Source organism: Centruroides vittatus, unplaced genomic scaffold (assembly GCF_030686945.1).
Source record: "Centruroides vittatus isolate TY-2023 unplaced genomic scaffold, ASM3068694v2 contig_900, whole genome shotgun sequence".
In the NCBI taxonomy this organism is placed as follows: Eukaryota; Metazoa; Arthropoda; class Arachnida; order Scorpiones; family Buthidae; genus Centruroides; species Centruroides vittatus.
In genome coordinates this window covers 3,214,047-3,242,004 of record NW_027122591.1, presented here as the reverse complement: position 1 = coordinate 3,242,004, position 27,958 = coordinate 3,214,047, and the positions used below count along the sequence as shown (strand labels likewise).

The 27,958-nt window shown below is 29.6% G+C and overlaps 1 protein-coding gene across 3 annotated transcripts; it reads left to right on the top strand.

The window, feature by feature from the left end:
* The first annotated feature begins 226 nt into the window (after nucleotides 1–226).
* LOC136984067 (YTH domain-containing family protein 2-like) lies at nucleotides 227–27,909 on the top strand. Of its 3 annotated transcripts, XM_067280993.1 has the most exons (5): nucleotides 229–337; nucleotides 451–482; nucleotides 10,521–10,579; nucleotides 13,795–15,201; nucleotides 27,057–27,909. In XM_067280993.1, the coding sequence occupies exons 2-5, from the start codon at nucleotides 452–454 to the stop codon at nucleotides 27,093–27,095; spliced, it is 1,536 nt and encodes a 511-aa protein (XP_067137094.1). In that variant the 5' UTR covers nucleotides 229–337; nucleotide 451; the 3' UTR covers nucleotides 27,096–27,909. The 3 variants fall into 3 exon arrangements, with proteins under 3 accessions (XP_067137095.1, XP_067137094.1, XP_067137096.1); XM_067280994.1 differs by lacking the exon at nucleotides 27,057–27,909 and adding an exon at nucleotides 20,749–20,820 and having other exon boundaries at nucleotides 227–482; XM_067280995.1 differs by lacking the exons at nucleotides 229–337; nucleotides 451–482 and adding an exon at nucleotides 8,059–8,106.
* The last annotated feature ends 49 nt before the right edge of the window (nucleotides 27,910–27,958 follow it).

Below are 27,958 nucleotides of genomic sequence, written 5' to 3'. Positions count from 1 at the left end.
CTTTACCACTCAGCCGCTCAATTGTGGCTCTGACCGAACCCACAATGAACTTGCTAAAAACAACCTGGAGCGATAAAAAACAAAAATGAACTTTTTAATTATTTAACGAATTATAAATAAACAGTATACTCTAAAAAATATTACTTTAATTTTTCTAATTATTTATTTACAAAAATAAAAAGTAAAAATAATTGTTAATAAAAAATGAAAAATATAGATGGCGCAAAATAAAAGGGGCGGCCGATGACGAAAAAATGATGACGCTCTTTAAAATGGTTGACTACAAATCACATTCGGTATTAATCGTCTGAGTCAAATATGAAGTTAAACTGAGAGGGTTTGTTACGAAACAAGCTTATATTTTGAACATAAATATAGAATATCCTGAATAAATGTTAATTATTACTATTTTTCTTTTATCTTTTACATTTTTCAATCGAATAAAAACAGAATGCAACGTGCTAAAGGACAAATAAGTTCAGGTAAATGCGTAATTTGAAATCAGATAAAAATCGTATTAATTTTATTATTATAATTACTACATTTTACTCAATGATACGTTTTCTTCTTCGAAAAGTTTCAAAATAATAATAATAATAACAATAAAAACCAAACAACGACGACGAAATTCCATTTATTCGTATACAATACTTTAATACACCGTTTCTCAACCTGGGAGTCGCGACCCCCAAGGGGGTCACGGTGATATTAAAGGGGGGTCGCGAAACAATAACGAAATCATTTTATGAGAAAAAATATTTTATTATAAACTTATAAACATTTTACTTACAATAATACACATGTAAAGAAAAGAAATTAATCTGATGGTTGCATTTGTTTACATTTATAATTACAGTCAAAATTCAATTAGTAATAGTAAGACTTACTGTTATTATTCCTTTGGTTGGGGGGTCTCAAAATATTAATTTTATTTATATTTACCCCCCCCCCCCCCCCCGCGTAGCTAAGGTTGAGAATCGCTGCTTTAATAACACGAGACTGTGAAATTCTTGAGAACAGATGAAGATTATTTATGTTCATTAAAATGTTTTTAAAACATTGACAATTACACGTGTTTATTAAAAATCTTTTATTGAAAAATTTTTAAAACTATTTATTAAAAACAATTGTCTCTTATTCTATTTTTGTGGAAGTTTGCATATGTTGTGGATTATTTCGATGTTTTGTAAATAATAATTTGACTAAACATTACATCTTTGTAAAAGTAACAAATTCTATAAACTTGGATGAATTAAAAATGCAAACTTAAAGGTAAAATAAAACTATATTTACAATAATTAATGTGAAATTATAAACACATTTATATACAAACTGAAATGTATTTAATATTGTTTCACAATTGCAAATTGTCTTGAATGTATGTAATAATTAACAGAAAGGGAAATTAAATTTTATTTGTGGAAATAAAATATTTTATTTTTTTTCTAATTACCAATTTCGAATAGAAAAATTACTGGATTATTATTCTTTTTTTTTTATTACAAGCAACCATAGTAAAATAGACAATAAATTGAATGAAAGTACGTAAATTTTATATATTAAAATTATATTGTTTAATATAAAACAGTAGATTAGATGCAGAATTTAGATAGCTACTTCTAAACTAGAAAGATAAATTTGGAATTATATCTCTATTAGCTTTCATAATTGTAATTTGAATAGGGTGTCACAGCTTAAATATTAATTTTTCTTAAATAGATAGTCCATTCTACATCCATAAAAAAAGTGTAGGAATAAGAAATTGGTTCATGCATTTTATTTATATTAAATATAAACAAACATACGTATAATTTTTTTTTTATAAAATTAAAAATATATTACTTTCTATAATAAACTACTATAGTTAAGTCCACTTTATAAAGCATGATAAGGGAGGAGTTTGCTTAAGAAAGCACTCGCATGCTCTCTATTTTCTCCACTATGTTTTAAATGAGTTAAATTCCTGTTAACAGAGCGCTCATTTAAACAATTTTCATATCAGTATTTTTAGAACAGCAGTCCACGTAGGGAGTACTATTCTAAGGAAGATTTATATGGTATCTTTTGCAATACATTATTGTCTAGGGCTCTCTACACTATAGTATTTGTTGAGATTTGATGAAACCAACTATGTTTTGGTATGGGTTTAAAAATATGTAAATGATTTAAATAATTACAAAACAGTATTTTTGGGCCAGATATATTTTTTAATAATTCACTGCATTTCAAAATTTAGAAAAAGTTTAGTAAGAGCAAGATGAATCCATAATGTGAAGCTTTTCAATCTAGTTCCTTACTCATCCATGCCTACTCGTTAAGGTACATTTACAGAATTTGATATATAAAGCATATAAAAACGTTTAAACAATAATTTTTTGTTAACTACTACTCATTGGCATGTTACTATGTCATTGGTAATGTTACTATACATTAGTGAAAAAGGTGTACTAAAATGTGTTAAAATTTTGGCAAAATCTAGGATATTTATGAAACTGTGCCGGTACAAAGTAGTAAAAGTTGCAGAAAATCTAGGATGTCAAAGCTTGAATGTCTCTCTATTAGATTTTTGTTTCATGAATTTTTCAAAAACATTCAACTGTTTTATGTAATAAAAAATTATAAAATATGAATAAGAACAATGTCAGATATGTGTTTTCTACCTTGTAGCTATAAACAAATTTTCAATACATAGTGTTTTTTTCCTTCTCTTAAGTGTATTATTTAAATGAATACTTGAAGAAAGCATATTCTATCTCTGGGAAGCAAAACTGATATAAACAAGTTGCAAGTATGCTAGAAAAAATACGTGATATGAAATTTTATCTCCTAACACTAATTAGAAGAGTGTATTTAGAAATATTTTGTAGGATTATATATTTCTTTATATATATTACTTTTTTAATTTTTTCAGATAGCTTTTAATAGATTGACTTGGATTTAGTCCAAACTTTAAAAAAAAAAAAAAAACAAAATTTAGTTTGTTAATGCAGCATTCAATAATCCAGAATGTTTGGTGATCCAGCAAACTTTGAAAAGTAGCTGATGATAATCCAGCATGCTGGTATTCCACAAATTTGAATCTATTTGAATACACTAAAGACTGGGATGAAAGTAGGGGTGTGATTGTTATGTTGTTACATGTTAGGAGAATGATGATGGAATCAAGAGTGATATGATCGAGAAAAATTATTCACTTTGTTACAACTCCTTATACATGTGAGATGCTTTCACTTATACTTTTCATGACTAATGTGTGTTAATGCCACAATCGTTCAACAAGTTGTTGCAAACATCTTTTAGAATTAGACTTTAAAGCAACACCTGATGTTTGCAGGTTTCAACACATTGAATCTTTGCAGGTTTTCACATTGAATCTTCAGCAACATCTATGAAAGGAGCTTCTTTCCACAGCAATGCCAATCATTTGGAAATTGCTCTTTAGTTACTCACAAATTGTTCTTAAGTGTCTCTCCAGCTGTCATTCACCTAGCAAAATCAATAAATGGAATCAATAGGTCAATCCAACTTCTAGTCAGGAGTCTGTTAGGAGGGCTTAAAGCCATTGATATAAAAAATTTTAAATTTATTTGTTTGAACTTCAAAATGTTTTTCAACACATTTATAATGACAATTATGGTTTATTGCAAGAAAAGTGTATTTATAATTGTATAAAAGGTACTTATAATTATTCAAGTATTTTTAATTTTTGAGTAAGTCCTCTTTGAGGAGTTCTGGATCTGCCACTACTACTAGGCAAGATAAACTATTTAAAAATTAAAGTGTGTGTATACAAGTTGGAAGTGTATAGCATTGATTCAAAATGTACAGCAATGTCTGAAATGTTCAGGTTGATATAACTTACTAAATTTTTCAAATATACAAAAATGGTCTATAATTCAATGTTTTCAATAATCTTCTCCACTCTGCTTCTTTGTTAGTTTATAAAAGGTAATTTGATGACAGATTTTCATTACCTGTCATGTTCACTCCCAAAAGAAGAGTTGCATGTTCTTTGAGTTTCTTACCTTTCCAACATGATTACTTTTGAAACCATTCTTTTATATGGCAGCAAATTAAGAAATAAGCCCATTTTGTCTATGTTAAAAGTGTCACTCGTACTGTAGTTCTGTACAGTTTTTTGTAACTTTTTTAAAACTATTTCATGCAATCATTCTTTTTTACACTTTTGTCAGATTATATGGAAACTTCTCCATGTTTCTTTCCACTTGTTTTGAATCTGGTATGACCCAGTTGCTGTGTCTGAATTGTTCAGCTTTTTCTCTAAAGTTTTCCATTGACAGAATAATATTGTCGTTACTTTACATATCATCATCATTTTTTTTAGTATCTGGATACTTGCATTTAGGCTTTGTTTTATTCTGTCAGATTCTGTGGTTCATTGAAGCTTCCTGAAAATAAGAGAATGAAATTTTTTTAAAAATGCAAAATTGTGTTTGCTTATAACAGAGTGAGGCAAAAAATCTAGACTGTTTTAAAACATAATGTTTTTTTGAAAAATTGAAGTAACTATTAAATATATATCACTTAAAAGAAATTTTATTTACAATAGTATAGAATTAATGAACGTGATCATATGCCCATGGTCGGCAATATGCCTTAAGTTTGTTTTGATAGACTTGCAATTCTTGGACAGCCTTTGTGTCAATTTTTTTTTTTAGTGAAAATCTGATTCTTTGGATCAGTTGTATAGTATTTTTTGCTCATCAACCCTTCTCATACACTATTCATGCCACGGGGGCAGGTCTCAAGCAGACCTTGAGATCAAGGGCAATCGCATGTTACATCTTATAAGTACATGGGGCTCCGAACATAAACTGTCTTTTAATGCCAACAAAACTAAGGCAATAGTCTACAATAAACCGAGAAAGGGCAACCTCTACCTAAGAACACCGGTCCTTAAAATGAATGGGAACACCATCAAAGTAGAGAAGACTCTTAAGTACCTTGGCATAGTGATGGACCACAGACTTTTGTGGGATGCTCATATAGAGCAAGTTACAAGCCGTACTGGCATGATCTTTCAGGCATTTGCCCAGGTGGCCAGGAGAGATTGGGGCCTCTCCTCTGCGGCCCTTTCAACTATTTACGACGGTATTTTTACTCCTATCATCAAATACGGGTGCGGCACTTGGGGCTGGGCGGCCTCTGAGGTTCACCCGAAGAGAAAATTGGTGTCCGCGCAGCGACGTGCTCTGATGCTGCTTACGAAGGCCTATCGGACTACTAGTAACTACAGCATACAAGTTATTGCACGCAAAATGCCCATTGACATTGACATCACACGAAAACGTAAGATGCAGCAAGCAAAAATGGGCGAAGATATCCAAATTGGCAGTACCATCTTCAAAACAAAGGACCTGGAAAAAGACCACCCCTACTGTGACACCATCTACAGCTATGCAAACACTTCTTGCAACCCTGACCACCAGAGGGCGGCTAGAATCATAATTTATGCCGATGGCTCTGGCATCGAAGGTGGAATAGGCTGTGCCTTCGTGGCATATGATGATAATCAAGAAATCCACCATCAAAAACACAGGCTGCACAATAACTGCAACGTTTTCCAGGCCGAGCTCCTGGCAATCTGCAAGGCCCTGGACTGGGCAGATAACACCTACAACAACTTAGAAATCGGTATCGTCACAGACTCACTCTCGGCCCTCAATCTTATCTATTCTGACAAGCTACATCCACTTGCTGTGAACATAAGGAACAAAATAGACACCTCCCCTAATCGTATTCAGATCAGCTGGGTGCGCTTTCACCAGGGAACGAGGGGAAACGAGCGGGCAGATGCCCTTGCAAAAGAAGCAGCCTTAGACAACACCATCACTATTGATTATAACAGGATCAGCAAGGGCACCCTGAAAAGACTCCTTTGGGAGGAGGCCATCAACAATTGGTAGTTACGCTGGAATGAATATAACAATCATATCACTTATCGGTTTATACCCGACATCAATCAATTCCTAAAAATCGACTGGTACACCCCTAATCACTTCACATCGCAATTCTTGAGCAACCATGGAAAGTTCGCGAGTTATCTCGCCCGATTCACAGACCGCACCAATGAGAACTGCCCAATCTGTATGATCAAGGATGACGCAAGCCACTATTTTTACGATTGTCCAATAACCAGCAGTGAAAGGAACGAACTTTGTCTTCTCTTGAGCGAGATAAACATTACTTGGCCATGTGGCCTACACGATATTTGGAAGAACCAGGAAATTTATTGTATTTTCAAAAACATAGCAAAGAAAACTGTAATGATCAACTGCAAACTTCTCCTGGGAGAAGCTAATTGACTTACCTCACGGGCTTTTGGGTACGGGCCAATTGTTCTTCTCCTCCCTTCAATATCTCTGAAGGGGTTTTGATTAACCCTGAGCCTCTCCTTCTCAGGCTGGGATAAGTCTCCCACTTCGGGCATAAGCACTGCCCCCTGTTCTCTTGTGTACGTCCTCTCCGGGCATCAAGCTGATGCGCGGATACTGTACTTTCATTTTTCTGTGATTTCCCACTCTGTTGCATCTGTACTCGTCCATGTTCAGTACTATTTCAATTGTAAACTATTGTAATTGTATGTTTTCTCCCTGGTTGTGCCTCTGGCAGGTACAGGGAATTGTAAATTATTTTACAGTCAATAAACTATTCATGCCAAATTTCCAAAGAAATTCTTAATTGGCAGGCATTGTGACAGATTTGATAGATTATGTTCTTTGGGTACAAAAGAAATGTTTTTTTGCTTTGAGGAACACACAATTAAATTTGTGTAGCAAGATGATGATTTGCCAGGCCAAAAGATAAAATCACCATTTGATGATGCTTGTTAAGAAAGGGATTAGAATTTTCTTTAAAATTTTTGTTTTGGAATCTGTCAGCTTTCTTCTTTTTCCTGGCCTTCTTTTCCATGCTCTAGATATTTCATACTTCTTTAAAATATTTCATAGTAAAACCTATCCAAAACAGAACCTTAATAAAATGGAAATTTGCGTAAATGGGAAAAATTCTTAGAAATGCGGCAATTTTCTGTGTTAAAAAAAAAATACCTGTTCAAAATGGAAACCTGACATACCGGAAAAAAATATTCTGTACCATATGAGTCTGGTTTACACAGGTTTCATCATATACAGTTGATTTACTAGGGCCTTCAGCTAAAAAATGCTCCACCATCCCATTGTTTTTTTCGGTTCTCATTATTTTTGTGTAATGTGCTCTTAATATGCCCCTTTTTAAGCCATTTTTCTGAAATGACTCACTAATGTTTGAAAATATCATGTAATGTAACTGAGCATGTAATTTTTGACATGAAGATTTTAAAATTATCTTTTTGAGTTCAAAAGTTATATTGCTTTAAACACAGTCCAGATGTTTTTGTTACATTCTGTTATACAAATTTTCGAGAGGTGACTTTGAGGAGAAGCTTGAAGCTGCAGAGAAGGAATATGTTAATCTTGTGCTATGAGTAGTAATAGGATCAATACTTTTACATGTGCTAAATCTGTGTGTTATAAAAGGTTGACATAAAAATATATCCATTACTTCATATGTAATAAAAAACTTAACTTTTATTTTGAGAGATTATACAGATTAGTGTTCCTAACCATACTTTTTCCATCAGATTTGTTGTTTTTATTATTATATAAAAATCCATCAGAATACGTATACCATGTTATAGCTAGAAACAACTATAATAACTTGTTCTGATGTCTTGTTTTATATGTTAATTTGAATGGGAACTGTACATGATATGAAAATTATAATTTGTAATTCATCTTTATTTTCTGATAAATCCTTATATTTTCAATTAAAATTGAAAATAATTATTTAAATTTGTGTTTATATTTTCAACATTATACCCATTAATAATATGATAACTGTAATTGTTATTTTGTTTATGATTTCATGTATTTTTTGAATTATGTTTTCTTTTTTGGCCATTTTAAGTCGAAATTTTTCCAAATAATTTCACAAATACTTTATAGTTACTCTATAATTCACATAATATAAAGTAATTTTGAAGTAAGTTCAGATACTCCTTCAGTAACTAAAACATTGTAAGCGATAAATTTTTAAATATGGATGGTAAGTCAAAAATAATTTTGTTAAATCCAAAAAATAATATAAAAGTTTGCATATATTTGTAATATAATGTTATTAATGTTGCTAAAGCAACAAACTATAGGATTTAAATAGTATTTTTTTTATTTGTTGTATTTGTTAAAGTAAAGAAATATATAATTTTAAAGAATATTAAAAATGTATTTGAGTGTCCTAGTTGTTACAGCTAGTTTCTGAGTATAATGACTCCTTGTGATTTCAGTAGAAAACACAAATGCTACAGATTTTAGGAGTCAAAGCTTCTTTATTGGATAAAACAAGTGTTGGAACCTCTTTCACATCATCAGACTCAAATATTCAAAAAATGGGAATTTCCCTTTTCCACAACTTATCCAATTCTGTTCTGTCCGATATATAGATTGTTCTGAAATAATATCATCGATTTGGAAAGTAAAATTAATGTTTATAACATAAACTTTCAGAAACTCACATATTAAAATTGATAGCTTTATTTTATAAAAATTAAGGTATCTATTTGAAAGACTGATAGATTTATAGAATTGCCAAATCTATAGTTGCTACACCATATTCTTGAATGCCTGTCTTTATATGATTTTAATACAACATTTTATTAGGAATGATTACTAAATCAGCTTTAATTATCAATCAGTAAGTACAGTAATAGACAGTTTTAAATATAAGCTATGAAATTTTTGATCTTTATACATTATTAATGTGTTAAATTTAATAATGTCCAGAAGAGCAGGTCTAGTAAAAAGAACATTTTTTTAAAGTGTAGTGTTTACATTACTGAGATTATAAATCAAAAAATTCTGTAAAGAACAAACTAACTTTCTTTTAAATTTTGTTTGGTTTATTTTATACTGTGTGTACATAATTTTTTAAAAAATGTTATTAGAATCACAATGTTCAGATATTAATTCAAATCTAATTTTTTGAAATTTTTCAGTATATACATAATAGAAATTGAAATTTTTTTTAAAGTCTATTATCAAATTAAAACTTGATACTGCATTTAATTAGTATATTAAACTTTGTAAATTTTTAAATATGGATTTTAAAAATATGAATTTACAAGGAATTGTGATAAGAATTAGGAAATTGATTACTATTTTAAACATTTTCTTGGTCTGTGGTTAAGTCTTGCTCATCAAGCCAGTTTTCCTCTAAAAGACAAAGGATGAGTCTTACTTATTCAATTTTGTTATTCTATGGAACTAGACAGTTAGACTCATCTATTGTCAATGTAGGAAGTGTTTAATGAAAAAATTATCATTTTTATCATATTTTCATTTTTTTAATTGTTTTGGTATACACATAACAGAAAACAAAAGTTTTAATAGATATATAATATTTTCATTTCCATTTCTAAACAACAAACTGTTTAAATAATTTCATGTACGAAAATGTAATGCAAAAATTTAAATATACTTTTGTGCTGTACAATATATTTATACAGTGCAAATTTTGTGATATGTTCATTTAATTTAAATTTGTAATGTTTCAAGATGTTTTTCTAAATTTTGTTCTAATGTTTGAAAATGTTTATTTTGAGAATGTTTGATTTACAGAATGATTAGCATATATTTTACACTTGAGAATGACTTGTAGAGTAGGTTGAAAACATTTGTGTGAAATTAAAGCTTTTCTCAGTAAATACCGGTATGATGATAGGGAATTTCCTGATTTCATGCTGCAAGTAATATGTATTGTTTAACATTTTGATGTTTTGTACCATGACTGTACACAGAAAGTTATCAGTTAATAAAGCTTTACATTTCATAAATGAAAATCTGACATCAGAAATATGTAGTCATTAAATGATATTCAATTTCTTTGGTTTCAGCAGCTGATGCTGAAACCAAAGAAATTGAATATGACTTAAGCTCCATCAATGTAAATACCATACTATTATATTAGATGTTTTTTACATTTAAAAAAAGGCCATTTTATTCAAGTTTTTTAAAACTTTTTTCTTTTTAATGATTATTCTGTTAATTGTTTCATGTTAACAAAAATACAAAGAAACAAATTCTAAAATATCATGACAAATATTTCATTAAAAATCATTTTAAAAAAAATAACCCCCAGTGCACAGGCATTTACAAGAGCTTACCCCATTTGAAAGTGTTAAATTAGACTTAAAAGACTGTATTTAAACTTTCTTATAAGCATCAAAATAAACAAATAACAGAATAATTTTAAAAAGAAATTTTAATATCACTTCTTAATTCAGAGAAATTGTTAATCATTAAAAATAGCGTGCGCACAAATTATTGGATTTCTCAGAAAAATATTGTGGAAGAAAAAGAATAATATTAAAATAAGAAACAACTGAAAATAGAGAGAAAGAATATTTTGAAAATATATTTATAAACAATATTATGGTGATAATATAACTTTTATTTTTCTTGCAGGAAATAATAGAGAAATAAAAGAAGAAAGATTGGATAGGTGGGGAACTCAACCAAATCAGGTAAAAATATTTAATTTCTTTTGTAAAGGTTTATAAATTTCTTTAGATAAATGAAAACTTTAGGAACAAATTCTTTTATACGAACCATTAACATATTTAGCTTTTTCATGCTGTGTTTTGCAATAAATATATTAATAGAAATAGCATTTACAATATTCATATGATTATAATTTGTTTAAATGAAGAAGTTATTTTAATTACTTGGGTTTAAAACACCCCTACTTCTGTCATTCATTCTTTCTGAACATAGAACATAGAACGTTTTAATAATGTACAGGTGATGGCTGAGGCAGTTAAGCCATCAGCTACTGTTCTGGAGATCTGGATTGAATCTGGACAGTTTAGATTTTTCATGTGGAATCTTTTCCAGATATGTTGGACCTTGGTTCTCACCACCTGGTTGTTTCCATTGTGGACTAGAAGCTCTATATCAGGCCTAGCCAACCTAAATTGTTTCGCGGGCCACTTTGATCATGCGTAATATTATGGTGGGCCACAATTTATGCAAACATGCTTTTAAAAAAGTAAAACAAATAGAAAATGAATAAGATTTTATTGTTATACCAAGAGTTCGTACTCGCGCATTATAACAATGACACATGCATATTTTCATTTTTTTAATTGTTTTGGTATACACATAACAGAAAACAAAAGTTTTAATAGATATATAATATTTTCATTTCCATTTCTAAACAACAAACTGTTTAAATAATTTCATGTACGAAAATGTAATGCAAAAATTTAAATATACTTTTGTGCTGTACAATATATTTATACAGTGCAAATTTTGTGATATGTTCATTTAATTTAAATTTGTAATGTTTCAAGATGTTTTTCTAAATTTTGTTCTAATGTTTGAAAATGTTTATTTTGAGAATGTTTGATTTACAAAATGATTAGCATATATTTAACACTTGAGAATGACTTGTAGAGTAGGTTGAAAACATTTGTGTGAAATTAAAGCTTTTCTCAGTAAATACCGGTATGATGATAGGGAATTTCCTGTTTTCATGCTGCTGATGATTTCTGCTATTTACAATATATTTACATTAAATAAATGTTTTATTATAAAAAATATCAACATTTGTTTTTTTAATAGAACTAAAATACTGTAATTTTTTTGGCTAATCCATGGATTACCTGTTTGAAAGATAATTTCAAAGGGAGTGCTGGTTATGCAATGGGGTGAATTATATGCCAATTTCGAATTCCAGTCATGAATTAAAACAAATGGATGTTAATGGTTTGAACAAATATTAAAACCATTGACTCTTGAAAAAATATTAAAAATAATTGATGATGCATTAAAAAATTAAAATATTAAAATAAGCAAAACTCATGACATATTTTGTTTAATCCTGACAGATTTTTGAATTGAAATGAAATTGGTATGCCTTGTTTTCTAAGCACTTAGGCTCTTTTCAATCAAATCTTTTGCCCTTTTATTATTTTTATTTGAAAATACACTTTCTAGTTTATTATAACATACATCTTTTGATGATGATATTTGAATTTGTTTTACAATGATGCTCTAAACTTTTGTATAAGCAAAAATGTTTAGCTACATTTACAAACTAGATTTTATTACATGAAGGTCTTTTTCCCTATCTATTTATGTTACATGATAAAAACTTTTTATAAACAGTAATTATAAATGTTTCTATTATTATTCATTTTTGCTGTGATTTAATTGATATTTTTAAAAATCTATTTAAATGAATGGATGTGTGTTACTGTCTTGTACTTCCTCAGATTTTGTGTTACAGATATTGCTTTAAAAACATATATTTTATATGTAAGAAATGCAGATTAGATCTTTGAGTCAATATAAGTAAAAATTCAAGTATAAATTTGAAATGTATAAGTAGGGTATAGATCTGATACACTTTGGACTATATTTTATTTATTTATAAGAATGCATAATTACTTTTGTTCATTACATGTTTTAAGAAGAGTTAATTATACATTCTTATAAATAAAAAATACAATCCAGTGTATCAGATGTATACTGTTTGTGTAGCTGTCACTAAATGAAAATTGTGACTACTACTAATTGCAGGGGCAAGGTAAGCTTTCCAGAATAAAAAGTTGACATTATAATTGAGTTTTTCTCTTAGGTTAGAAATACCTTGTATAATTTTTACTTACTACTAGTAATTTTTTTTTTTCGTTGACATATTTCTTATTACATATTGTTAAAATTACTTTGAGGGACCATAAAAATTTATCAATTATGTACAAATTATTTATAAAAAACTAACTTATAAATTATGAAAATAGACATTTCAAGCTACAAATTAGTCGATACAATCAACTAAATATTGCAAGGAATAAAGAAAAATATGTTTTAAACAAACTACTAATAAAACTTTTGTATGGATGTTTTATCAAGACAATAGGAAAAAAATTTTTAAATGCAAAGTACACTGAAATATGCAATTTTTTTCAGGATAGCGATAGTTAAAAGATTACAACATTTTGAAAAAATTAAACAGAAAATAATATTAATATTGATGATAAAAGTTATTTTCCATTATAATTGTATTCATCTGATCATATAATAAAAATTAAAAAAATATCTGGCTTTCTTATGTTAATAGTTATTTAAATAGACAATATATAATATATATTGTATATATTGTCTATTATAATAATGTGTAAATAGTCACTCCTTTTAAACAGTTATATGGATTAAATTATTGAAAATATTGGAATAAAAACTGCTGAGAGTTCATTCATTAAGTCTCAGTCATTTAACAATACTTAATCATTAGGTTATAGAAAGATATTTAAATCACTTTCATAAATCTTTTTAATGTCTTTTATACTAAGTAAGTCTAATAAAATTAATAAAGAAATAAGTAAGATGGATGTTTCAGTTTTATATGAAAAGTGCTGTACTGTCAAATATATTTAATTTACTCTTAAACATCCTTTATTCTGATAGTAATGTTTTTATAATTTAATGTTATTTTTTACATAATTTCTGGCTAGACCTGGCAATCTTTGGCCTGCCTAGGCCCTTGTGCCACAAACTCTAACCCTTAAATAATTTCTATTAACTTTTTTAATACACAAATTAAAAATTCATTTAAATAAAATGTTTTTATTGAAAGCCCTTTGACTTTTTATTTGTAATTTAGATTAACACATTAAAAAATAATTGGACATAATAATGATATAATTCAAGAATGTTTAATGATTATTTTTTCCAGATATACAATTCAACAATGGCAGCTACTTCAAGTATGCCAGCAGAGAACACAATTTATCCAAATTATTTTACCTATTCTTGTCAAGGACTAAATGAGGGAGCGTGGAATAACAGTGGTGATGCATTTACCTATTTAGGAGGACAAATAGGAAGAGATCCTCATTATTTAGATGGATTAGTTACTCCCTCAAGTTATAATAATTATCCCGGATTTGCTTATTTTTCTACAGGAAGTGATTATTCAGCAGCCTGGGGTAGTTCTATTGCACCCAGGAAACCAAATGCACAAGGTGATATTCATGAAGACTATTTTGCTCGTAGTATATATAATTCACCACCATATCCAACACCAATGAAACATATAGAACATCGGATGGAAAGTTTATCTTTACAGACTCCTCAGAATAATCATTATTTTCTTAAAGATAATTATGCGAAAGCAGATTTAATGACAATAACTGATAATCACATTAATAATCATTTTGGGAAAAAAGCTGGTAATTTTCCATTAAATTCTGGATTTTCTTTAAATGAACAATTTATTATACCAAAAAAGATATCTTTGGAATCTGTTGCAAAAAAGCCTGTTAAATTACAAACAAAATCAAAATCAAAATCTGCAACCCACACATCAGTATTATCTGCTAAACATAATTCTGCCAGCATGGACATTGGTACCTGGGAGAATAAGAATGGAAGTAATGAAGGAAATACTACAGGATTGGCAGACAAAGTAGAATTATCCACATGTACAACTAAAGTTCATTCTAGTCCTTGGAATTCACCTAGAGGAAATAAACATAAACATTTTGACTTACCACAGTCGAATGTTGAAAACACTGGACATTCAAAACCCGTTTTAGATAAACTTCAGAATGAAAATAACTACAATCCTAAAGAATTTGATCTTAATCCTAAAAATGCACGATTCTTTATTATTAAATCATATTCTGAAGATGATATACATCGTTCAATTAAGTATTCTATTTGGTGTTCTACAGAACATGGAAATAAACGTTTGGATAATGCTTTTCGTGAAAATGCAGGAAAAGGACCAATATATTTGTTCTATAGTGTTAACGGATCAGGACATTTTTGTGGAATGGCTGAAATGACATCACCTGTTGATTATAATTCAAACTCTAATATATGGGCACAAGATAAATGGAAAGGACAGTTTGAAGTCAAATGGATTTATGTGAAAGATGTTCCTAATTCACATCTACGCCATATTCGTTTAGAAAATAATGACAATAAACCTGTGACTAATTCACGTGACACACAAGAAGTACCTCCAGATAAAGGAAAGCAGGTATTAAAAGTTATTCATTCATATAATTCATTGACTTCTATCTTTGATGATTTCAATCATTATGAAAAAAGACAACAAGAGGATGAAAAAAGAAAGGTACAGTAATTTTTCTTTTGTTAACATTAGACTATATTTTTATTTTAAATGTTATTTATCGAGAAATGTAGTAATGTCCAATACCATGTATATCTGAAACTTATACATAAGATATACTAGTATATCCATATCTCTATTAAATAGATATTTTATTAAAATGAAAATGATAAATACCTTTTTTATAATTACAATGAGATGTCATCAAAGTTCAGAGATGCATGTTAATATACAAATGTGTACACACACACAAACAAATCAAACAAACAAACAAACAAAATGTATATATATTCTGGATGTAGTTGTAGCCATCAATATTTTTTTTTTTAGTTTGGTGGAATTATACATGAATACATGTAACTATGTATAATTCCACTAAACTGGAAAAAACACTTTGTATTCTATAAAACTTGACACCCTGGTTGACTTTTAAATTCTTAAATAACTGTTTTCTATTGCTTTTATGAAACTTTTTACACCTTTGTTCTAACAAAATCTTTTATTAAGTTTATTATAGAGTATTTGTTTGAAATCATCTAAATATATTACAGATGTTCTTCAGTTTAAAAACATTAAGTTTTATATAATATTCCAGAACATATGACCAATAATTATGCAGAGGTTGCACTACATAGAGTCAAAATCAGCACTTGGGTGTTATTTTTATTAAAGGGGCAATAAAAATATAATACTGGTGATAAAAATCCTAGTATGCTTGTTTCGACATTCAGTGTAAAATTGGATCACAAAGTATGCCTTAGGAATAACAGTAGAATGTTACGCTCTCGTCAATGGGAGTCCCTTGCACCACGCACTTAGCAATGTCATGACATTACACAGCAATTTTGGGCAGGAAAGCAGAAGTGATGTTAATAAGTGATGTTTGTGTAATCAATACCACCTAGTGGTTCCAGAAATGCTGGGCAGCATTGCATGAAAACTACCTTCACTTCAGAAAACTGCCAGATTGGGGATTTTGTAATGATTGACAGAAAATTTGGAGAATTTTTTAGTGGTTTTTTTTTTTTCCACTTTGATCTTTTTTCAGTAGACTGAAGCATAAAAATTTTGACATGACAGAACATATGAAATACAGTTTAAGCATTGTAATCAAATGTGTTATTCAGAATTATTGATTAAAAAATTATTCCAAAATGATTCCTGTTTCAAAGTGATAGCTTAACATGTTACTTTTTGCTTTCCAGACTCTAAACCGATAAAGGCTACCATAACCTGCATTAATTAGTAAGTAAAACTGGTAGCAACAAATAATTTGAACTGGCAAAATGGTTGGCAAATTTTTAAAATTTTCCATAGCAACCTTTGATTATGTATATCTAAAAGTTCCAATAAATAATAATTAAGTATTTAAAATTTAAAAATAACATTAATAACTCAAATTTACTGGGCAGAAAAGATGCATGTCATTCCTTTATAGAATTATTCCAGTTTATAGTTAGAATATTCAATTAATATACTTTTTTTTGACACATTTAAAATTTAAAACTGATTATGTTGCATATTTTTATACAAATAGTGTTTTATGTGACAGCTTTAAACACAGAAATAATACAGGATTCAAAAAGAAATTGACAATTTCTAATATGAATTTCTTATTATTTTAATTAGTAAATGTTAGTGTGAGATGTATGTACTGATAGTGCAACTCAGAGTTGTTTTGAATAGTCTGTGCTGCCTATAGTTCTTTTTCATGACACTAGATGACCAGTGGTTGAAATATTTCTGCCTCCAAGATAGAGAAAGCATTTTTTTTATGAACAGTCTATAACTACAATGTGTTCCGTCATTTGAGCCTAGTTCAAAGACACTGTCCAACAGACAAACTATGAATGAATGAAGAAATTCCATCAGTTTGAATGTGCCTTTGCAAAGGTAAGAGTAAAAGAGGACTAGCAACATCAGTGGAACAGGTGGAATGGATTCAGGGAGTATTTAAATACAGTTTCCAGAAATCAGCATGTTGAGATTCCACATCCTTGATATTCCACAACCCACAGTGTGCAAGGTGTTTAGGCAACATCATCATTTGAAGCCATATATGTTGCAGTATATTGAAGCCATCATAGATAATGACAAAACTTATTGCAGACAATTTTCCATTAACATGCAAAATCTAATGGAAGATGATGCATTTTCTGCTTGATTAATCTTCAGTGATGAGGTTAATTTTCATTTGAATGGCAAAGCGAACTGTCACAATGTGCAGATCTGGGAAACAAAATCTTCACCAGTGTGTTGAGCACATCTGTGATTCACCAATAATTAATATGTTCTGTGCCTTGTCAGAGAAAAAGTTTATGGACTTTTTTTTTCTGGAATCATTAATCATTGGACATTTCTGTCTGGACATGCTCCAGATTTGGTTCATGACTCAAATCTAAGAAGACAGTGACAATCTCATATATAAACAACACTACAACAACCACTACACTTATAATGTTGTTTGTGATTGCCTGGATACCAAACTCCTGTAATGATAAATCAGATGCATAGTTGCTCGAAACATGGAGTTACTGTGATGGCCAACACAAATACCAGATTTAACCTCCTGCTATTTCTTTTTCTGGGGGTTTGTAAAAGATATAGTATATTAACCTATACTACTCAGGAACATGACTGAACTGAAAGAATGAATTCCAGAAGCTGTAGCGAAAGTCTATAAAGATGTGCTAGAGTATGAGACAAATTAGACTATAGGCTAGATAGAGATAACTAGAATGACTAGAGATAAAATGCAAAACACCTGTGACTGTGTCAAAAACTTCCACAGTTTTCCTTTCTTTATATTTGTGCCATTATGTATTCTATTCAATAGAAGATGAATTTTTCTTCAGTGTTAATTTCTTTTTGAATCATTCTGTATATCTGCCCATCTACTTATAATAATTTCATTGCATTATTTGTCTTGAAATTCATTCAGGTGGTTATGATGCCATTTCATTGACAATAATGTGAATTTCATTGAATCTATCTTATCTTCTAATTGTTAAATGAACATTATAATTGTTGGCTACTAGCCAAAATTATTGGCAATGTTTCAGTTTAATGAAATTTTTTTATATAAACAACTAAAGTCTTGTTTATTTATAAGAAAACTAAGTTCACTCAATTTTTCTGTCCATAAGAAAAAAGTTTTAAAATCAATTTTAAACTTATAGTATGTCTTAGAATTGATGATGTCTTCTTCTAATTTAGGATTAGAGTTCTTGTAATATCTTCCTGTGCTAATACTGGTATATTGCTCTCCCAATAAATTATTCCATATTTAAAAAAAAGCCATTTTCCTTAGAAAATTGTATGAGACTTTTCATAGGTTCTGTGTAAGGTCAAGCTCAGTTCCCAACCCCAACATTGAGTGTCTTATGCAAAATAGTGCCACACATTCAAAGTGAATACTGTGGACAGTTTCATTTATCATACTACATTTCTGACAAAGAGTTTCTTCTAAAAACCCATTCTGTACAGGTGTTTTTGAAGATGGTAGTGTCCATTTTAAAACCAACTACTATTGACATCCAATTCCTATTTAACTTGAATAAACCAGATTTTAATTGGGTTGCAGTTTTCAAATTGCTGACCTATACATTCCCTCTGTTGTCTATCTGTCCTTTTTTAATCTTGAAAACAGAATTAGACTGATGAATGTCGAGACCAGATGTGAAAGCTTAGGAGCAAGAGGTCCTAGTTAACTATTGAAATCATGTGACTTTCAATTTGGACCAGTCATGATTTCAATTTGAAAATTTTCTCTAGAACAGAGTTAGATGACTGGTATGACACTATTTTCATCAGGAAAAGTATGATGTATAGGGGCAAGACACTACTAAAATTGAGAGCATATACAGTGAAACTTCCATTAATGGACACTCCCCAATAGTGGACACTTCTACTTAATGGACATTTTTACAATCCCTGGACCCTTCAAATAGGAAATCTATTATATTCACCTCTAAATAATGGATGCCATCGTTCATAACCTACCTTATGAAAACAAAGTCCTGCCTTCAATATTCTGAATAATTAATTATAAGGGTGAATCAAATGAAAACAGAACAGTAGCCATTATTTACTTTCAAATGTAATCACCAAAATTATGCAAGCACTTGTCCCACTGTTGCACCAAGTGGTGAATACCTCGTTCGTAGAAAGAGTTTGGCTGAGATTGAAACCAGTTTTGAACAGTGTCCATGACTTTGCTGTCTGATTGAAAACGTCGACCCCGCAATGCTTTTTTTAGTAGACCAAAGATGTGAAAGTCGCATAGTGAAAGGTTGGGGCTGTATGGTGGGTGTTCCAACACACTTCACCGAAACTTCGCAAGCATGCTCTGTGTGTGAGTGGCCGTATGTGGCAGTGCATTGTTGTGGAGCAAAAGCACTCCAGAGGACAACATTCCTGGCCACTTAGCTTTGATTGCTGTACACAAACGTTCCAGGGTACCATGTTGCTCTTCTTTAGTTGCAAACATGATGCAGACTGATTGCCTGCTGGAAGACACTCCTGGCCGACTGCCAGCTCATATCATGTGGTTGCACGTGCTTACCAATGGTGAGTCCATTCCTCAATAGGGTTTCTCCTCTTTCACCTCCCTCTCTACATCTACACAGTTTTGTTACACTCACATACACATACACCGAATTATGACCACTGTTCCATTTTCATTTGAAAATTTTCTCCAGAACAGAGTTAGATGACTGGATTCCACCCATATACATATGAAATATTTTAAAACTAAAACAAAGAATCAGTTTAAATATTCTTTCAGAAGAAGAATATTGACCATAGATGTCCAATAGAATGGCTTAAAATAAGAATAGGGAAAGAGGGCAGGTTGTAAAAATTTTGAAAAGTGGGTCCTATTATTTGGTCAAGGAGCTGTTTGTGTTTAAGGCTAAGTGCTCACTAAGTTTTGTTTGAATTGGAGACCCAAACATCTTACCCTCTCCTTGTAAGTGACAGTTTAATTAGTAAGTAAAACTGATGGTGAAAAAATATAAAAACTGGTGAAATGGTGGCAATATTTTTAAATTTTCCAGAGTGATCCCTGATACTGTGTATATATTTGAATTATATATTCTACATATACTTTTTGGTATTTTCACATTCCTAATGCAAATTTCTTTTCTATGTGTAAACAAAAGTGATATAAATAGATGCTACTTGCAAATTTAAAATATCAGTAATTATTGAGCATATGTTCACTTGTAAATAACTTATAATTAACAATAAATAACACTTCAAGCCCACAACTTTAATTTAGATTAATTAAACAGATGCTCAATTTATTTTTTAAACAGAAATTGAAATTATAAGATTTTATATAAGTTTAGAATTATGAGAAACTGAAAGTTTTGTTGTTTTCATGTATGTTTTGATTACAAATTTAAAATTGTTTATGTAAACAAGAAAATTTTCTGTTGAAGCAGGAAATATTTATCACTAAAATCTGTTATTTCAAGGCTATTTAGCATAAAACTTAATTAAAAGATTCAATTTTTGATTCAATAAACTGTTACTTTTATTTCACAGGAAAGTTCATCATCGACTATAAATGATCATCATTAGGCATGGAATTTGAAATTTCAGATATTCATCTTTGAAACAAAAATGGATTAATTATTTTTAATACGAACTATAAAAATATGAACTTTTTTCAGTAATACTATTCTATAATAATTAATTTGACTATTTCAAATTACATTATTTTAATGTGAAATATAGCAACTAATGAATAAATTTTAAATCATAATTATCAGATTTTGTACGAAAAACTAAAATAACTAAAGAAATTGTAACTTAACTGCACTGTTAAAATTTACATTGTTTTATTCAATAAAGTTCCATTATGTTTTATTCTCTTATTCTTGATGATGATTTTGTTATATTTAGATCTCAAACTATAAATTTCATTAATTGATTATATTTTATTTAATTATATTTATTTGAAGAAAGTCATTTCAAGAACTTTTTGTTGTAATACAATTGACTCTTGCTAATCCAGCACTTAGACAATCCACTGAAGGCTGTGATAGAAAATTAAGTGCTACTGTTTTCATGAAAATGTTAGCATATCACACACCCTGTTTTCCAATTTATTCTGGTTTTATTTTTGCTTACAACATTGCACTCCAGCAGACTATATTATTTGTCTGCCTGCCTTCAAAAAGAATCATTACCAAATGGTAAAAAGTTCTATCATTCATTGCCTTTTGGCCAATACACACACAGTAATCTGACACTTGTTAAACTGGCACTCCTCTGTTCATGGAATGACCAGATTAGTGAGATTCTACTATATTAATTTTACAACAGTTATTTATATTGATTTAAACACATCAGTACAAAGTGTGTTTTAATATATTTGATAAATAAATATATATAGAATGTATAAGGCTATATATTCTATATATATTTTTTATGTGTGTGTGTGTGCAGATTATATAAATAAAATGCAGGCTTATATACTGTACTTCTTCAATTAAATCTCAGGATTCAAATAAATCCCAGGTTAAATGAAGCACATTGAAGTACTGCAAAGTATAGGATAATTTAGTTTAGAGTGACAAGTAAGAAATTTAACTAAAATTTTGCCTCTTCAAATTGTCTAGAATCAGACAGCATTTTCTACTTCAAGATGATAAGAACATTTTTAGAAGTAAAACTTTAAATATTGTCAAATATTGAGCTTGGGAAAGTCGCAGTTAAGTTTGTAAGTCGAGGGCTTATCAAAGGGTAATTAGGAAAACTTGAAATGGAGATTGTGAGTTTGAACTAGAAGATGGTGGTTAAGATTCTGATTTTGACAATGACATTGAAACAGACATAACTGAATCAGAAGATGCTGAATTGGGTTAACTATGAAAACTAATTATTTCAAATAATATAGCCATAACCCATAAATGCAGTCAATAAACTGTTGATAGTTCTGTAAATGTACTGTACAAGCAAATACAAGAAAATATTTCTTTCAGTTTTTATCCAATTATCTCCTGTTGCAAAGAAATAAACTGGAAAGTATGTACTGTACACATTGGCCCATTAAAGTTTTGCACCTTTGCATCACAGGTAGGCAGTACCTTTGTCATTCACATGACTTTACATCATTGCTACCTGTAATCCCATCAGTTTGAAATGGATTTCTCCATTCTGCACAAAAATGAAAGGTGGTGGAAATGATTAAAGGGAGAATTTTGTAGCATGCAAGCTGATAAAACAAATCTCTTTTCACGTCATTATTTTTGTTTGTTGTGAGCATTTTTATTCTGGAATCATGACTAATTTCATTGAAAATCAGAAAATACAATTGTAATTTGATCCCAAAAAGCAATAAAATAAACATATCTAGTTTCACTTTGTTGTAAATTGTCTCAAGTTTCAAGAATTGAAGTTGGCTTTGAACATACAAGTGTAATTCCCACTTTGCAATTGACATCCACAGATTTGACTGATGATAGAACATGAATGGAAGAATGAAAAATTAAAATCTTTGAACATAACATTTTTTAAAATTAAAGATTGAACACATGAAGTTGTGCACTTCAGATACAATGTATTGAATTAAGTGAGCTCAAATAGTGCTCTTTAGGCTGACAAAATAGTCTGTCTCCTTGAAATTAACTGCCATCCCTCTTCCTGAAGGTTTTGTAGATTTCTTCTCTTCTCAGGTGTTTTAGCTGAGGCACTAGTTTTTCTCAAGGGGGGCCTTTTTCATTTCTAAGGAGTGAGAAAATCATTCTAAAAACAAAATTTACTACATTGGGCTATCTCCTTATAGATGGAACAGAGGGCCTAGTCATATGTGACTGAACTGCCTCAGCTGAAACACTCTGAAAGGATAGAAAACTGGTCTTTGGGAGAAGGATCGCATGAACCTACGGTTCAGTTATATGTTACTTTAGGCCTATAATCATAAAGTTTAACAAAATTGCTGTAAAGGAAATTGTCATGAACTTTGATGTAATGAATGTAATAATGTAATGAAATGACATCATCATCTACATTTATGTCTAAATATATTTTAAATTGTCATTATGTTGCAACTGAACATGATGACATAACAGTCAGGTCGGCACTCATCAACGATCGCAGAGTGCTGATCAAATGTTTTTGATATGTCATTAGTAAAATCATTATAAAAAGTTTTAATTGGCATAAATTTGAGCTTTTGTTATTCTGTATAACATTTTGAATAAAATACATTTGTTTTGAAGCAATTTTATCTTTTCAAGCATAAAATTAAGCCATAAAAATGAAATTGTTCAATGGGAACCTCCCATGAACTTTGATCTATCTACTGGAAGTTTCACAGATTACGAGAAAAGCTTAAGTTTAAAACTTTAGCATTCTAGACCCAGTAGTTTTTTCTCTTGAGTGTCTGCAGTGCCAGATGAAGAAAATACAACTTTTTTGGCAATTTCTGCACTTTTCAATTGCATATATTTCAGCAACACTTTATTGAAAATCTTTAAATTTTGCAAACTACCTAAGAAAACAATTTTCTTTTGAACAAGATATTTGGAATTACTTCAAGTGTTTGAGGAATGGTGGAGAAATCTCCCTTGAAAATCAGCAATTCTGATTCCTGTAAATATAGTCAGTCAGTGACTTTTTACTTGGCAAGGAGTAAAATACATTAAAATAAACTTGAATATATTTCTTATACAGGTATCTTTCATATAACACGGCACTTCTACAACATTGTTTTACTCTAACACTGTTCAAAATTGGAGAAATAATATATTTACCAGTCACATTACTTTCAATTCTTCCTAGAAATATAGTAGGTGGTCTGGCTGAAAAGATGTGAACATCTTATCTTTGTCTATCCGCATGTATGAAAACAAATAAGTACAGTACTACTTTTTAAAGTATTTTTTTATTTTTTGCCTCATGCTATTATTCAACCATAATTGAGTTGATATTCATGAAGAACGACATTCAATCTAAATTGGACCCATGAAAAGACGAGAATAAAATATATTGCTAGTTTGCATATTATTAGCATATGTTATATTAGTACCTAGTGCACTGGATGTTATAGAGCACTAAATTGATATTCATCAGGCTTTAATCTTGCAACTTGTAAGAAAAAAAAATGCACGCACCACATTGGAAACCTATTAAATGTACTTGTGGCCTGCATCCAGAAAAAGTTATTCGTCACAGATGTAAAGGTTATATGCAAAAATGTAAATTTGGTTTAATAAATTTTATGTTATATATTATTTTATAGTATAGTAGTTTAGTTTAAAGTGTCAGAAATACCAGGCATGAAGAAACAAATATGCTAGACAATATTAAGGAATCCACTTTTTAAAGTCATTTGAATGGTTTTCAAGACAACTGGTTCCATCTTCAGAGTCCAAACAGAATGGATCATAAGAAACAGCAATGATTTGAAATTTCAATGTTTCCTTCTGTAGTTCTACAGTTCAATGGATTAAAAAAATTATTGTGCACATTGTAAAGTTCTCACTCATCTGTTTTGAACTTAAATATTCAAAAACTTTTTACAATTAGTCCCAACATTTAGAAAGTCTTGAAAAACATGTAAATCATTGAAATTAATTAAATTAATTAATTAATTTTCTCTGATGTATTCAATAGTGAATCCAGAAATCTTTAGATGGGATGCAGAAAGGAAACAGTAATCATTACAGAAGATTTTACTACCTGAGATACTAGCTTTGCTCAGGATAAACCCCAGAATGGGGTACAGCTGCTCCCTGAGCCTATTTATTAATCTAAATTTCACATGGAATTGTCTCTAAATATAAGTATACTATGCATATTTTTTTTATATATCAAAATATGAAGTGCTGCAAGATGTTAACATGAATAATGATTGATAAAATTAATTTTGTTAACATTATAAATTCGAACTATTAAACATTTTACCAATAAATTTATTATTATATGGATAGATCAAAAAGTATAATTCACATTTTTTTGTGAATAATTTGTTCGCTAGGCAAAATGTGAAATGTGCACAAAGTTACATACATGCTACAACACTACACTCATCAGAGACTTAAATAATAAACAATCCTCACAAATCACCCTAATTTACTGAGACTATTTATTTTAACACAAACTGATGTATTCAACTTATTGCATAGTCCATCCTCAAGTTTACGTAACTTTTGGGACAACAGTTACATGTTCCATAATAGAACATTGAAAATTTAAAATGAAAAATTAACATGGAAAAATACCAGAAAAAATATAAATGAAAAACTACCAAAAAATATTAATATAACAGGTAACACAAATATAATAGAAACATAAAATAAAAGTATAAAATGAAATACAGTAAAAATATTAGTAATTGAAACAAATTAGGAGCTTCTAAAAAACTTCTTTTTAACCATGTACTGCCATATTACATACATGCTTTAGAATGTGGAAACACTACCTGTTCCTGCCACTAAAGAAATTCATAATCACCCAGTCTGCAAAGGAGGTTCTAATGATGGTATTCTGAAACATGTATAGTATTCCCCAAGTGGACTTTCTTCCAATCAGGAATGCTGCGACCCATGTGACTTAAAGTTGCATGGGTCTCAGGGTCCCTTTGTAACAAATATTCCAAGAGTGACACCAAAAATGTCAGACTGCTTCACAACACTGCCTGTCCCATGTTTGTGCCAAAAATGTAAAATTTAGCTGAGAAATGCTTCAGTATCTACCCCAGACCTGGCCCTTTGGGACTTTTATCTGTTTGGTTCCATGAACAAATTGGGCTGGCAACAATTTAATTGGCTATATGCAGTTGGCTGTATACCCAGAAAGTGGAGTTTTATGAACAAGGTATAATTAACTGGTGCCAAGATGGGAGAAATGTTTCAAGAGATACTGTTACATTTTGCTTTACAACACTGATAATACAGCATTTTTCAAGTATATTCAAGTTTATAGAATAAACATGAATAAGGATTTTTGTTTATTATTTTTACTTTCACATGGGTTTTTAGGCTAGTGCTATTTTGTGCACTTAATAAATGATAGGTTAAATATGTTCAGACCTTTATATGTACTGGTCAGTGAAAAATAGAAGGTTATAATTTGCTTTAAGGTTGTGATCTAGAATCTAACCTGCTGCATTAGTAAGGTTAGGTTCTAGATCAGGGGTGGCAAACCAATGGCATGCATGCCCAAAGTGGCATGTAACTTATATGATTTCAATTTATCATCTGTTTTTTAAAATCATCTTTTTGGTTTATCATCTAATCATCCTTTTTTCAATCAGCTTTTTTACATTTATTCAAATTAAAGCATATTCATTTAATTTCTTTAAATATCATTATCTGAAACTTTGGCATGCATAAATATCTTAAGCTAGGTATGCTTACTATATGGCATGCAGGCTCAAAAAGGTTCATCATCCTGTTCTAGATGATTTCTGCTGCTATACCTGTACTTTTAAAATTCTTTAAATAGAAAAACATAAGATTTTGTTGAACATTAATAGTATTCTTTATTGCAGTTCTAGGCTGTGATGAATTATTAAAAAAATACCAATACCTACTTTGTAAATTTACAATTTTAATATCTGAAAAATTATTACTGAATTAGTAATAATAATCATTGTGACAAATAAACAAATTTTAATTTCAGGACATGTTAAACTCAAATTTTTCACTTTAAATAACTTTATCAAATATTTTATCTTTGATTTTTATATCAAAATCAGGCTCGATGATTGCTTATACATATATTACACGATATTTTTATGTTTAATAACTCATTTTGAGTTATTCATTATTATGAAAAACAGTCAGTTTACATAATATTTTAAGTACTTTTTAGAATTAATTGTTGATTTTTCTATTTTTCAGACTAGAAGTGGTCCCACAAGGCACTCTCAAGGTCGATAACATCCTGTCAAAATACATAGGTTTAATATCTACAAAATATGACTTTAATATCTACAAAAAAATTTGTACAGAGATTTTGGCATACTTTAACCATATGACAACGAACCTTATCTATATACTCGTGTATTTTTGGTGCAGTTTTTGTTTTTCTCAAAGTGTCATTCAATAAACTTTCTTCTTTGTTTGGAATGTTTATACATATGTACTGTACAATTACATATATATATAGCAACAAAAGCAATATCAGTTTCCATTGTTGTTCTTGTTGGACCTAAATAGTGTACTGAAAATTTTCTTTCCATAGAAGAAAATATATATTTAAGCAATTAGAGAAGAACATTGTTGTTATCAAAGAAACCGTCCATAGTAGTAGTATATCTTATTTGCAAAAATTTGCCCATTTCAGGGATTGTTGATTTGATTGCATATTGCAACAGTACCAAGTAAAGATTATATCATTTTAAATATGAAAAAAAATTTTCTTGGGATTTTTATCAAAAGTCAAAATACTATTTGTATGTATATCAAAGTTTAATTTGATAAAAAAAAAACAAAAAACTTGTTTATCATTGTTAGTGTTTTATTTTGTTTGCAAGAATCAAAATATAAAACCAAAAAAAAAAAATGTATTTTATTTTTTGATTTCAAACCAAATATACAAGTATATAAATAGAATTTTCTGTTGTATAATAAATATATACAGTTTAAATGAATGATTTAAAATATTTGTTTAACTTTAAAGAAATTCATGATACATTTGTTGTACTTGATATTGGAAAAGTGTTGGCAATTAAAAAAACATGAAATGCTTTAAGTTTGTCGCTGCTGCTGCTGTTGTCATGGTTAAATTTTTTTAGATAGTA